The sequence below is a fragment of the Wyeomyia smithii genome, chromosome 1 (assembly GCF_029784165.1).
Source record: "Wyeomyia smithii strain HCP4-BCI-WySm-NY-G18 chromosome 1, ASM2978416v1, whole genome shotgun sequence".
Lineage (NCBI taxonomy): Eukaryota > Metazoa > Arthropoda > Insecta > Diptera > Culicidae > Wyeomyia > Wyeomyia smithii.
Genome location: NC_073694.1, coordinates 124,025,611 through 124,039,010, shown reverse-complemented (window position 1 = coordinate 124,039,010; position 13,400 = coordinate 124,025,611). Strand labels below are relative to the sequence as shown.

The 13,400-nt window shown below is 38.6% G+C and overlaps 1 protein-coding gene across 3 annotated transcripts in view; it reads right to left on the bottom strand.

Moving 5' to 3' along the window:
- LOC129720220 (SKI2 subunit of superkiller complex protein) overlaps nt 1-13,400 on the bottom strand; it is a 204,518-nt gene that overhangs the window by 85,986 nt on the left and 105,132 nt on the right. For 2 of the 3 annotated variants that reach the window (XM_055671669.1, XM_055671681.1), the window contains exon 4: nt 3,136-3,871. In XM_055671669.1, coding sequence (XP_055527644.1) covers nt 3,136-3,871 — 736 coding nt within the window. Of the gene's footprint in view, nt 1-2,437; nt 2,513-3,135; nt 3,872-13,400 lie in introns of those variants that run through there. The other variant, XM_055671675.1, reaches the window with a different exon arrangement.

Here is a 13,400-nt window from a genome sequence, read left to right as displayed (position 1 = left end):
GGTCCGTTAATCAACGGATCGTTAGTTAAGATTCTAGTTGGAGTCGCCTCCCCGGGTGTCGGTGATTGACATAATAGTGGCAGAAATAGACCATCAGAAAATAAGCAAAAATAAAAAAAATCGTAACCTAACCCATTCCCGGCGGATGATGCCATATGGCACTACCTGACATTCAAACTTTGATTTGAGTTCAACAATTATACTTGAAAATTTACACGACGAAACTATTCAGCATCGTTAGAGAATAAATTGATGTTTAACATGCAATACAGTTTATGTTAATTATGCATATAGTTGAATAGTAATAAGAGTTTAAAGTTCATTGTTTGAGGTAAAAACTGATTTTTCTCCACCGGTAATGGGTTAAGCTTGAATCCGCTTGAGAAAATGTCTTGAGGCCAGAAATTTCAGAAATTGATTTTAAAGAATTTGCGTTTTAAAAACCAGAGGCAACGTAAATAATTTAGAATTCAATTCTAAAATTATTAAATAGTATTCTAGAGGCTTAAAATGCAGAGCCTGTCTTTGTTTTTTTTTCTCAAATTGCTTGCATACTCCTCTAAAATCAGAAAGACATATTTTTCAAATAAAAAAGGCAAAACCATAAGGGCCATAGCGGAAATTATTCGCCTAAAATAAACCTGGAACAATACCACGTAAGGATAACAATGGTATCAAATTAGTCCTTTCTATATTATCAAGACAATAACCGAGCCTCAAGAGATCCTTAAGAAAACGGAAAAAAATATTTTGAACGACAGAAATACACACAGTTGTTCATAATTCAGCTCACAATTGAAACGTTCACAGAGACTAGAAAAAGATAAAAGATATGTTCAAATGTTTCTGAAGTTCTTCGATAAAAGTCAGCAATCAGATTTTAATTTAAAGTCAGAAATGTACCAAAAACATTAAAAGAATTCAATGATATTATAAAAGCAATAAATTCAATTTTTTAAATAGATTTTTGTTGAAAATTCTGAAATTTAGAACGCGGATTAAGACAACACAAAACAATCTCCTTATTTGGCTCAAAAAGGCAGAAAATGTTTCTAAATAGCAATTGTATTGAAGCTTAAAAGAAACTAATAATATCAATTTAAAATCAATTTCAAACTGACTAGGTTGAAAATGCATTTATTTATTGAAATTGAAAAAATGAAAATGAAAATTTATTCTTTATATTTATATTTATTCTTAAACAAATTTAAAATTGCCAGAAACGGCTATCATAGCCGATTCAGGCAAGGCGAAAAACTATCTCGATTCGGGGTCGAAAATAAGTGTTCTAATTATTTTAAAAACTCTGAAAAATAACTAGAATGTTTCTTCTCATCAACTAAAAATTAGGAAACAAGAAAAAAAAATAAAAAAAATTTAAAGTCAATTCAATAAAAAAATTCAAAGTTCAAAATTCAAATTTAAAATTAGGTTTTAAAAGAGAAAATGAATCAATTTCGAATTAGTGGAAAATGAATTTTTATATTTTATTTCCAAATAAGCACTTTGAATAACGCCAAAATCCGTAACAAAGCTTAATTAATGAAATTTCACAAGGCTTGATATGATAGAAAATGATTTCAAAGATTTGTCTTTTCCGATGCTCAACAGCAGCCAAAACAACTTTGAATTAAATTCCAAATTTGTAAAAATATATATTAAAGGTTTGAAAAAGCAGAAACCAGTTCTACAAAACGCAGAAAATCTCAACCAGAGAGTACAGAAAGTTACAAATATTGCTTTAGTTAAACAGTTTAATTAAACCAGTAGTTAATTTACGTAAGTCTAAAATGACAGAAAATTGTTCCAAAGAACGGTCTAAAATAAATTAAAAATTTATGTGAAAATATTCTGAAACGTGAAGCACAAATTGATTCTAAATTATATCCTGATTTTAGCTGAGTGAAATAATGAAAATTTTAAGAGAATGACCTTTTCTGCACGTTACATGTTTCGAAAAACCCCAAGTGTGCCTTTTCTACTAGACACGAGATAATACCAGATAATACCTCGTTTAGGATATACACAATGGGCCGAGTTACATTCCTCAGCCATGAAAAGTCGAAAAATCAACAGCAAATAGATGTTGGCCGAAGGAGTTAACCCTTTTTCAAGTTTTGAAATGAAATAATGATATTAAAAACAAGATTCTCTCACAAAATTATTTTGTCAATAAATAAACGTGGTTGAACTTATATATTTATGCGTTCTAAAACCGAGAAAACATCAATTTCTAACCGGAAAAAACCCAGAATTTGAAATTGGAAATCTCCTGGCCACCCTGTTAATTGAATGCCATCGGCTCAATTGGTGGAAAGTGAGTTACAATATACATAATTTTAGTTTCATTTATGATGTTATTTATTTTCTTTTCATCATACAGGACAATTCTGAAAGATTTTCGAACCTGTCGTTAATGGCAAGAGACGTCCTGTGTGTTACTGCGTCGAGTGTTCCACTCAAAAACAAATTTTATTCGGGGCGGGTCCTCGTTACATCACGCAGCAACAGACTAAACAGGAAAAGAATCCGGCAGCTACTTTTACTAAAATATTGGCTTGAATAAATGTTCCAAAACTAGGAAAATTGTAGAACCAGCCTTTTTTGTTACTACACTCCAAATTTTTCAATTAAAAAAATATAAAAAAAATAGAAAAACAAATTGCAAAACTTAGTTTGTATTGTATTGATTTGGTCAAACACTTTTCAACATGCATAAAAGTCTTTATGATAATTTTTTCACTAAAAACCGGACCGGAACCGTAAAGAAGCCAATCAGACCGGACCCAAATCGGACCGGAACGAGCTAGTTCCGATTTTTTACCGGACCGGATCGGACCGGAACGCGGACCCAATGTTTTCGTTCCGATGTCGAACACTCTATGCTATGTTCCAAACAACAATGACCACACGAAAAGACAACTAACGAACTCTTCACTCCTGTTCAGTGTTGTCTAATCTACCGATGTTGTTGTTTACAGCAGTGTACAGAAGTGTAACATGTCAGCTCATTCTTACACATACACATATACTGACTATTCGTGCCAGGAGGGGGATATTCGTAACACTTTCCACAGCATGCCACACTACTAGAACGAGGTAGTCCTACGTTAAAAATAAATGAAACCGCCTTACCTTGTTGCATATCATCGATGTATTTTAACTCTTGAAGAACCTTTAATTTGTTACAATAATCAGGATATAAGGACATGCTCTTATACGACACCTGAAACCGAAGATCTTCCATCTTTTTTTCCAACTGCTTGCGATCAAAAACAATAGCGAAATCATGTGTAAAGTTGGAAGTATCAGTATATGGGATGTAATGCTGCAAGTTTTGTTTCGCAGCTTTTAAATTTTCGCTTTGTTTGAGTTGACTTAAATTCCACTGGAATTTTATGCTTTCTAATTGTATTGTTTGATTAGCTATAGAGGTATTTAACTCAGTGAGAGCGACTACTGCATCGAGCACAGATTGAGATGGAGGTTGATCTTTAAATCTGGGTATCTGTCTATTATCCCAATTCTGTATAATTTTTGTCGGATCACATTTAATGGAATGTTTGGTAACATTCATTATATCGCGATTTGATATCTGTAGCACACAATGACCACCAATTTCTTCAGGTACAAAGGTTCTGTATTGAGCGGATAAACTCAACATACGATACCAGAGTTCACCACGATCCAACATATCTATCTCAGTAGTAGCGGTTGCTGATTGGTTGCTTAGCACAAGTACTTTGAATATAGCAGATTTATGATCAATCGATAGTAAAATGGCCAATTTGTTGTAATATTTGTGGGCAACAACCAAAATACGGCCAGGCTTCATCTCGTTGGAAATTTTTTGTGAAAGAAACATTGATGGCTGTAAGTAGAGTGAAAATAATTATTGTAATATTGATGATGATGGTGACAAAAAAGTCCGTTCACACAGGAAAATCATAATATTCCAAAGAATAAGAAGAAAATCTGAATCTGGCTTTCTTAGCTTTATTCAGTAACTCATAAAGATACTTCACAGACGGTATTTCGGAACTACACCACCTTTCTCTGATCGAACCAGCTTCAGAAGTCTCGGAAAGTCGTCGCAAGCGGCGCGCACGTGCTCCATCGGCATCTCGTCCCAGAGTTTCGTGATAACTCGCTTGAATTGCTCCAAATTTGTTATTTTATAGTCGTTCAGCTTCGACATCATGTATCCCCACACGAAATAATCCAGTAGGTTCAGATCCGGAGACGACGGAGGCCATTCATTCTTCGAAATGAAATCGGTCAAGTTTTCCTCACACCACGCCTGAACAACCTTTGCGGTGTGGGATGGGGCGCCATCTTGCTGGAAGCAGTAGTAATCGTCTTCAAACAATAGTTCAGCTTGAGGCAGAACATTTTTATTCAAAACCGTGTCCAGGTAGTACGCTGCGTTGATTTTGACCCCTTTATCGATAAAAATAAGAGGCAGTTTACCTCTCTTGCAAATGGCTCCCCAAACCATCACTGACGTCTTATTTTGGCACCGGGAAACGTTTAGCTTGTCCGCAGGAGCTTGCTGGAGACTCACACTCCAAACACGATCATTTTGGCGATTGACTTTTTGCTCCAAAACGAACAGCTTCTCGTCCGAAAAAATAATCTCGTCATCTGCGCGCCAACCGAGCAACTCCAGCGACCGTTGGTACCTCTTGTCCTTTGTAGCTTAGGTAACCCCATGAACCACCTGTTTTTTGTACGGTGTAAGTTTTAAATCCTTGTGCAGAAGCAGGCGGATTGATTCTCGGTTCATTTCAAGGTTCCTGGCCAGCTTCCGTGCAGATTGGGCGGGATTCCGGCGAATCCGGTCTCGTATAATCTTTTTCAGCCTTGGAGTTCTCACAGACCTTTGTGTCCAGATCGTGCCTTGTCCTCGGTGCCTCCGGTCTCTAGGTACCGATTTATGGTCCGGTACACGAATTTCCGGTTGATTCCGAGCGGTTTTAGGTGTTTGAATATGTGTCCGGGTTTGTACCCTTTCACATATTCAGCGATAACAGCTGCTCTTAACTCTGCCATGGCTCACAACTCAATGTAAACAAACTGCACAGAAACGAAACTCTGCCACTTTGGGCAGCAAAGTTAACCCTTTCATTTGACATATAGATGACACCAGAGAGATGCAACGTGTAGGCTACAGGCGACCCCAAAAAAGTGTGACCGGACTTTTTTGTCACCGTGTATATATATACAAGTTCCATATGGATATCTTCGGGATGTGTTTTTAAAAAGTATAAAAGTGAACTGTTCGGCTTGAAGAGCTAGCTAATAATAATTTATATTTTATTTCGTAAGTGTTACAGAGGCCTAACTGCTGATGTAAAACTGAACAAAAGTAATGTGCTCATATGTCGTTGTCGTCAGTCCTAGACGCTGATGCAGCGCATTGTTGTCTCGTTTCGTTGCTTGTTGTCCATCGCCGCTAGCGCGTTTGCTATCTGCTGTTCTTGTTGTTGTATCCTCCTTAGCTGGTCTAACATGTGTTTGGTTGAGTCCGGTGCTGCGTCAGGTGTTTGGTGGTTTGAATCGTTTCTAACTACTCCCTCTCTAAGTTTGGAAAGTCCCGTTCCGAAGACTGATAATTTTGACTTCCCTGTGGTAGGTGAAAGTTTTTTGCTGAGAATTAAGCTGATTATTACGATGAAAATGATCTGCCAAACTGCGTAACCTCCAAAGTTTTATGTTGAAGTTATTCTGTTTTAGATACACATGTTCTAGTTTGTTTCTATTGGTGATAGTTTCGTTGTTAATCTTTTTCAATTCGTAGGTTTTATGTTGCTTCCAGTTGACTGCGTCATTATGGAATGCTCTTTCGACGATGTCTGCTTTGAATGTCAGTTCGTTATTAATAAACTGCTGATTGTTGAATATTACTGTACAGTTAGCGAATGAAATGAGAAAGTTGCCATTCAGGGTCCTATTATCTGGTCCACAGGTAGATTGTATAGTTTGATCCTTAGCGTTAGTGATCAAGATTGAATTTTCGGTGATTAGCTGTTGCGATGTTTTGTTTTGTATAGTGTAACTGCATGTCGCTTGTCTTCCATGGATTAGGGTGGCCAGACATTCATCATTTAATTCCTTTAGAAATGATGTTTTTTGAACAAAGTCTTCGGGTTTTTCTGTAGTGTAAAGGTTGTTACCTCTCTTTATAATATGTGTTGGGTATTGATGTAGAATCCGATTGTCGTTTACTCCAGTTAAGGGACATTAAGCATGTTTATGAGAACATTGTCTTTCAATGCTACCTTTGGAATAACGAATTGTAGTGCTTCGTCAGGAAAATCCATCTCTACTCCGTGATCTTGGATGAGTGTTCGTAGAGTGTTTGGTTCTCGCAATGATAGTATTTTATTGCTTACTAGTGAACTTTTTGAAAGGGTGATAGCGTCTTGGATATTGTCGAGTAGGTGGTTGATGCTGTCGATGTTTATTATTGTCATTATTGCTTCGATTTCGTTAAAAATGATGTTGTTACTGTGGAGATTTTCAACAATCTTATTTATGGTTTCCGTGAGGTGTGCAATTTTGCCATTTAGTTGCATGTGCGTGTTATTCTGGTCGATCAGATCGTTCATAGAGTAGTTAATAAGTCTCAAATCTATTGCGTCGGGGGTAGCAATGGGCAAAATCGATCCGATTTTTGCAAAATCGATCTTTTCTAGTCGATTCATCGATTTTTTGAATCGATTTTTCTGCGCGCGATCTTCTGCTGAATCGATCCTTCGGATGGCAAGATCGTTTTTTTCCGCCTGAAAAATAAATGTGTGCAAAACGGATTGAAAACAATAGTGATTGCATTTATTGTTGCCAACGTAATCTGCGGCCGAATTCCGAGAACACTTTTCTTTGAAGAGAAGAAAATTTCTTTATTGATAGTATACGAAATTTTTTTCTCTCCGAAGAAGTGTGTGCTCGGAGTTCGGACACTGATCTGAAAAATGTGTCAATTTTTTACCGGGATGTCCATAGTTGAAGAATGGGCTAAAATTCAATAGACACGGATGTTCCGATTTTTTTGTGAATTGGGTTGTTCAGCTATATCAGTTTTTCATATCATCTGAATGATCTGAATTTTCCAAGTAAAACGTGATTAAAAAAATTCTATCATTGTTCTTCGCTTTTTAAATCACGATTTAAAACTTCTTGAAATCTGCTCGAAACCGCTACAATGACAGTTCGCCCATCTACCAACTGTCATTGTAACGACTTAGAGCGAATTTTTATTTTTCATTTAAAAACCGAAGGAAAATGATACATAGTTTTAAAAAATCACGTTTTGCTTAAAAAAAATTACACTCTTTTGGATGATATATAAAAATCGGAAATCCGTGAATAACTGAACAACCCAATTAGAGTCAGGTTTTTTTTAAGCGTTTTTTTTTTATACGCGGATTTTTTACGAGTTTTTTTTACGCGGATTTTTGAGTTAACGCGGTTTTTACGCGGATTTTTGAATTAACGCGGTTTTTTACGCGGATTTTTGAATTAACGCGTTTTTTTACGCGACACCGCGCTAATTCAAAACAATTTTCGCGAATTTCCGAATTAACGTGGGTTTGGAACCAGAAACGTTTAAGTGTTTATCTAGTAAAAGACTTAGTCCAAAAAATACCCTCCGCCCACCGAAAGATCCGGAATGACCGTCAAAGAGGATAATTTTAAATACTGGTTCTAGAGCGTCTCGGGTTTTTTCTGAAGCCCTTCTTGCTGGACTACTTTTCGCGGATTTAAAAATAAACGTGTTTTTTACGCGGATTTTTAAAATTAGCGAGGTTTTTTACGCGGATTTTTGAATGAGCGCGTTTTTTTTACGCGGATTTTTGAATTACCGCGGTTTTTATGCGTTTTTTTACGAGGTACGTATCCCCCGCGTAAAAAAAAACCTGACTGTATACAGGTTTGGATTGCTCTTATTGCATCCGAAACAATAGACCATTTCACGAACTGACAGGTGTCACGGATCCTGCTGATGTTCTTGATGCTTTCACGTCAGCGGTTCCAAACTTTCTGTCAAAATTTCGTTCATGAATCAAGTTCCCAAACGTCTCGTGAAATGGTCTATGGGATGAGCGACAACGAAAACTTTTAGTAGAAAAAAAAACGCTAAGAGTACACGCGGTTAAAGAAGATGGCATTAAACTAAAAAAGCCGTATCGTTAGTAGATGTTGTGTACGAAAACTCGATGAACATGATTAATAAACCAGAAAACGCAAACAAAACAAAATCTTCATAAATATAACCAAAAAAAGTCGTAAAAAGCTTATACCGAACAAAAATCGATTTTTTGTTAAATCGATTTTTCAGGCTCGATTTTCTTTTGAATCGATTTTATTGATTTTGATTAATCGATGCAGGAGAATCGATTTTTGTTCAAAAATCGCCCATTGCTAGTCGGGGGTTCCGGCTATAAACTTGAATGCTGTGCGAATCATATCCCATCGTTTGCTCCGATGACTCCTTGGTTTTAGTCCATAAAATGTTGCGTATAGTCGTTGGATTTTTTGTCGTATTACGTTTGTTAGTGGGTTAGTTTTTACAAGTTTTTGATAGGAAATGTTGGTGAAGGTCGCAACTGCTTCTTCAATTATTGTCAAGTTAATGGGATGAATAAGCTTTACTAATCCAGTTTGAATTTTGCATGGTCTCTCTCTTATCAACAACAGTGGGTTCGTGTGTAAATTATTGATTGTTAGAAATTGTGCTTGACTCGCGGTTATCGTACGTAGTACCAGTATTAACATCGTTTTCTGAAATTATCAAAATATTATTAAGATTAGTAAGGGCTAGTATTACTATGTATTTGATTCTGACTGGTTGTTTCGAAATAATCCCTAAGTTTTCCTTTTCCTTTTAATTTTTGTTTTATGGATTCTAATGTTTCGCTGATCTATAAAAGTTTTTCTATTGTTCTGTTTGACCTTTTGTTTTCTAAATTTTGGTTTAGAGGTGGTTCTTTTTCTCTCTCAATGTTACGGCGTTCTCTGGTTTTATTTTGATAATTTTGAATTTTATTGATGACGTCATCGAAAATCGCGTTTCTATTTTCCAAGATGGTTTCAAGATTCATAGGCCTTTCTTCGCCTTCTCTGACTCCAAAAAACACCTCGGTGGGTTTTAATCTGGTTGCCGAATGGATGGTGTCGTTGTATATTGAAGTCGCTATTCTGTACAGTTCCTTTGCTGACATGTCATTATACTTCTGTCGTACGCAAAGTAAAATTACTGCGAGAGTTGAATGGAACCGTTCTACGATGCCATTCACCTCACTATGTCAGGAAGGTGTAAAATAAGTTTCAACGTTTAGCCTTTGAAGAAGGCCTCGAATTTCTGGTGATTTAAAAGCAACCTCACAAACTATTAATTTTGGTGTGCCATAAGTGGTGATAAGTTTTGTGATACCTTTTTTAACATATGAGAATAGCGAGAATAGGTATGAGAATAGCGTAGCGTATCGGGATAGTTTGTCGACAGCTGTTATGAAAAGATTTGGAGAAGAAATGTAAATGTCGACGTGCAAGATGTCAAGAGGTTTTTGTGGAATTGGGTTTCTGAAAATGTGATTTTATAAGGGTTTCTTTCGTATTTGTTTTCGAGACAGGTGGGACAAAGGTTAATAAAATTGCGGATCCTGTTTTTCATCTGGGGGAAATAGAACTTTCTTACAATTGTTGCGTAATTTTCCTCTATTCCACGATGGGCTCTGTCGTGTGTGGCTTCGATAACGTTATCCTGTGACTGAAATTTCTAAAATCAGGTCCAACAAGCTTCATATCGTGGTCAATGACCTTAAAGAGGCCAACGATATAGCTTGCTCTGAGCTCTTCACACGCGAGTATCGCGTTTACATACCCGCACGAGACGTGGAGATCGTCATAACAGATTCGAGTCTGTCCGTCGAGTGTATATTGGAAAGTGCCAAAGGGTGCTTTAAGAACAACACATGTCCCGATGTAAAGGTGCTCGACTGCAAGCAACTGCGGTCAGCATCGATCATCGGTCGCAAAACAGTATACACTCCGTCAGACTCGTTTCGAGTTACGTTCGCCGGGTCTGCACTACCAAGCCACATCTCGATCCACCGGGTTCGTCTCCCTGTGAGGCTCTATGTGCCCCGCGTCATGAACTGCCTGAATTGCAAGCTGTTAAGCCATACAGCCGCCTACTGCTGCAATAAGGCACGTTGTGGCAAGTGTGGGGAGTCTCATGCGGAAGATTCTTGCAGTGTTAACGCTGAAAAGTGTATTCACTGCGGGGAAAATCTGCATGAGCTCTCGACATGTGCGGTGTACCTGCAGCGCAGGGATAAAATAAAACGGTCTCTCAAAGAGCGTTCAAAGCGTTCCTACGTTGACATGCTGAAGAAGACCGTTACCACTTCTCCCGTCACTTCGAACCCCCTCGATCTGTTGTCCTCTGATGAAACCGATTCTGACGATTCACCAGCGGGAACATCTTATGCCAATCCTGGGGAGTCTAGAAAGAGGAAAAATATTTCCTCTTCTAAACTTCCCCGAAAAGGTCCTAAGATTTCCCAAAGTGAAATGAATGGTACAAACAAACCTAAAAGTGCAGCGGAAAAACCGAAGCAAACCCCTCCTGGGCTAGCAAATTTAAAGTCCCAGAAGGAGTTCCCAGCACTTCCTGGAACATCTAAAACCCCAGTTGTTCCTTTTGCACATCCAGTTGATGAAACAAACTCTGGATTAGTGAAATTTTCTGACATTGTGGACTGGATTTTTGAAACTTTCAATGTACCCGATCCAATTAAAATTTTTCTTACAGCATTCCTCCCAAGCGCTTTGGATCTATCCTTATGTTCGACGTCGCTACGGTTGGATTGCACATGGATGGTAATCCTCGATCCTCACGGTGGCGACCATTTGCCTATTCTTATTTCAATTACAAACGGGTCAAATCGCATGCGGCCAATTGACATTCCATATGACCTCACACGGAATATTGATTGGAAGCTATACGAGGAAATGGTTTCAGAAGCTGTCGAGTCGATTCAACATCATCCACCACTTGAAGAATACAACCTCCTCGCGGGGGCTTGATTCTCGACGCCGCGTTGCAAGCCCAAACGAAAAAATATCCCGGCGTAACGACGGCCTCCCACTCCGTGGTGGGATCAAGAGTGCTCCGATGTCTACACGCAAAGATCCGACGCGTTTTTGGCCTTCCAGAAGGGAGGTATACCTGGCGACTATATACGGTATTCGGAGCTTGATACCAAGCTTAAAAGCTTGGCTAAAGCAAAGAAACGCGGATATTGGCGTCAGTTCGTAAAAGAGACGTCGAGGGAGACATCGATAAGCGCTCTTTGGAACACATCCCGAAGAATGCGAAATCGTATAACGGTCAACGAAAGCGAGGAGTCTTCAAGTCGGTGGATATTAGATTTTGCCAGGAAAGTATGTCCGGACTCTGTTCCTGAGCAAAACATTGTTCGCAATGCGTCTCCGGGCCACGACGCGATAGAATCACCTTTTACGATGGCAGAATTTTCAGTTGCCCTCCTGTCCTGTAACAAATACGCGCCTGGGTTAGATAGAATCAAATTCAACTTGTTGAAGTATCTACCCGACAATGCCAAGAGGCGCTTGTTGAACTAGTTCAATAAATTCCTGGAGCAAAACATTGTACCGCAGGATGTGAGGCAAGTGAAGGTGATCGCCATCCAAAAACCAGGGATACCAGCTTCTGATCACAACTCTTATAGGCCGATTGCAATGCTATCCTGTATCCGGAAATTGATGGAAAAAATTATACTCCGTCGTTTAGACCATTGGGTCGAATCAAATGGTCTACTATCAGATACTCAATTTGGCTTTCACCGTGCCAAAGGGACGAATGATTGTCTTGCGTTGCTTTCAACAGATATTCAGCTGGCGTATGCTCGTAAAGAACAAATGGCGTCTGCGTTCTTGGACATTAAGGGGGCTTTTGATTCCGTTTCTATTGACATTCTTTCGGGTAAACTTCACCGACAAGGATTTTCTCCAATTTTGAACAATTTTTTGCACAATTTGTTGTCCGAAAAGCACATGCATTTTACGCATGGCGATTTGGCAACTTTTCGCATTAGCTACATGGGTCTTCCCCAGGGCTCATGCTTAAGCCCTCTTCTTTACAACTTTTATGTAAATGATATCGACGAATGTCTGGCAAATTCATGCATGATAAGACAACTTGCAGACGACAGTGTAATCTCTGTTACAGGAGCCAAAGCTGCCGATTTGCAAGGACCATTGCAAGATAGCTTGGACAATTTGTCTGCTTGGGCTTTACAGCTAGGTATCGAATTCTCTCCGGAGAAGACTGAGATAGTAGTTTTTTCTAGGAAGCATGAACCTGCTCAGCTTCAAACACAATTAATGGGTAAAACGATTTCTCAGGTTTTGGTACACAAATATCTTGGTGTCTGGTTCGACTCTAAAGGCACCTGGGGTTGTCACGTGAGGTATCTGATGAAAAAATGTCAACAAAGAGTGAATTTTCTTCGTACAATAACCGGACAATGGTGAGGAGCCTACCCAGGAGACCTTATAAGGCTTTACCAAACAACGATATTGTCTGTTATTGAGTACGGGTGTTTCTGCCTCCGCTCCGCAGCAAACACACATTTGATCAAACTGGAGCGAATACAATATCGTTGTTTGCGTATCGCCTTAGGTTGCATGCAGTCGACCCATACGATGAGTTTGGAGGTCTTAGCTGGAGTACTACCATTGAAAAACCGCTTCTGGAGCTTGTCTTCTCGTATTCTTATCAAATGTGAGGTCTTAAACCGTACTGTGATTGAAAATTTTGAAAGGTTAATCGAACTTAATCCTCAAACCCGTTTTATGACATTGTATTTCAATCACATGTCCCAAAATATTAACCATTCTTCGAATATTCCAAATCGTGTCGACTTATCAAATACTTCTGATTCTACTGTGTTTTACGATACATCCATGTAGAAGAAACTCTTGGAATCCCCGGATCGTTTACGCGTGCAGCAGATCCCTAATTTTTTTTCCAATAAATATCGAATCATCAACTGCGACAATATGTTCTACACTGACGGATCACTTCTTGATGGGTCCACTGGCTTCGGTGTCTTCAATAACAATTTAACCGTCTCCCATAAGCTCGATAATCCTGCTTCTGTTTACGTCGCAGAATTAGCTGCAATTCAGTACACCCGAAAAAATGCCCACGGACCATTATTTTATCTTTACGGACAGTCTCAGTTCCATTGAGGCTCTCCGATCGATGAAAGATGTTGAGCACTCTCCGTATTTCTTGGGGAAAATACGGGAACATCTGAGTGCTTTATCCGAAAAATCTACTCAGATTACCTTAGCGTGGGTCCCTT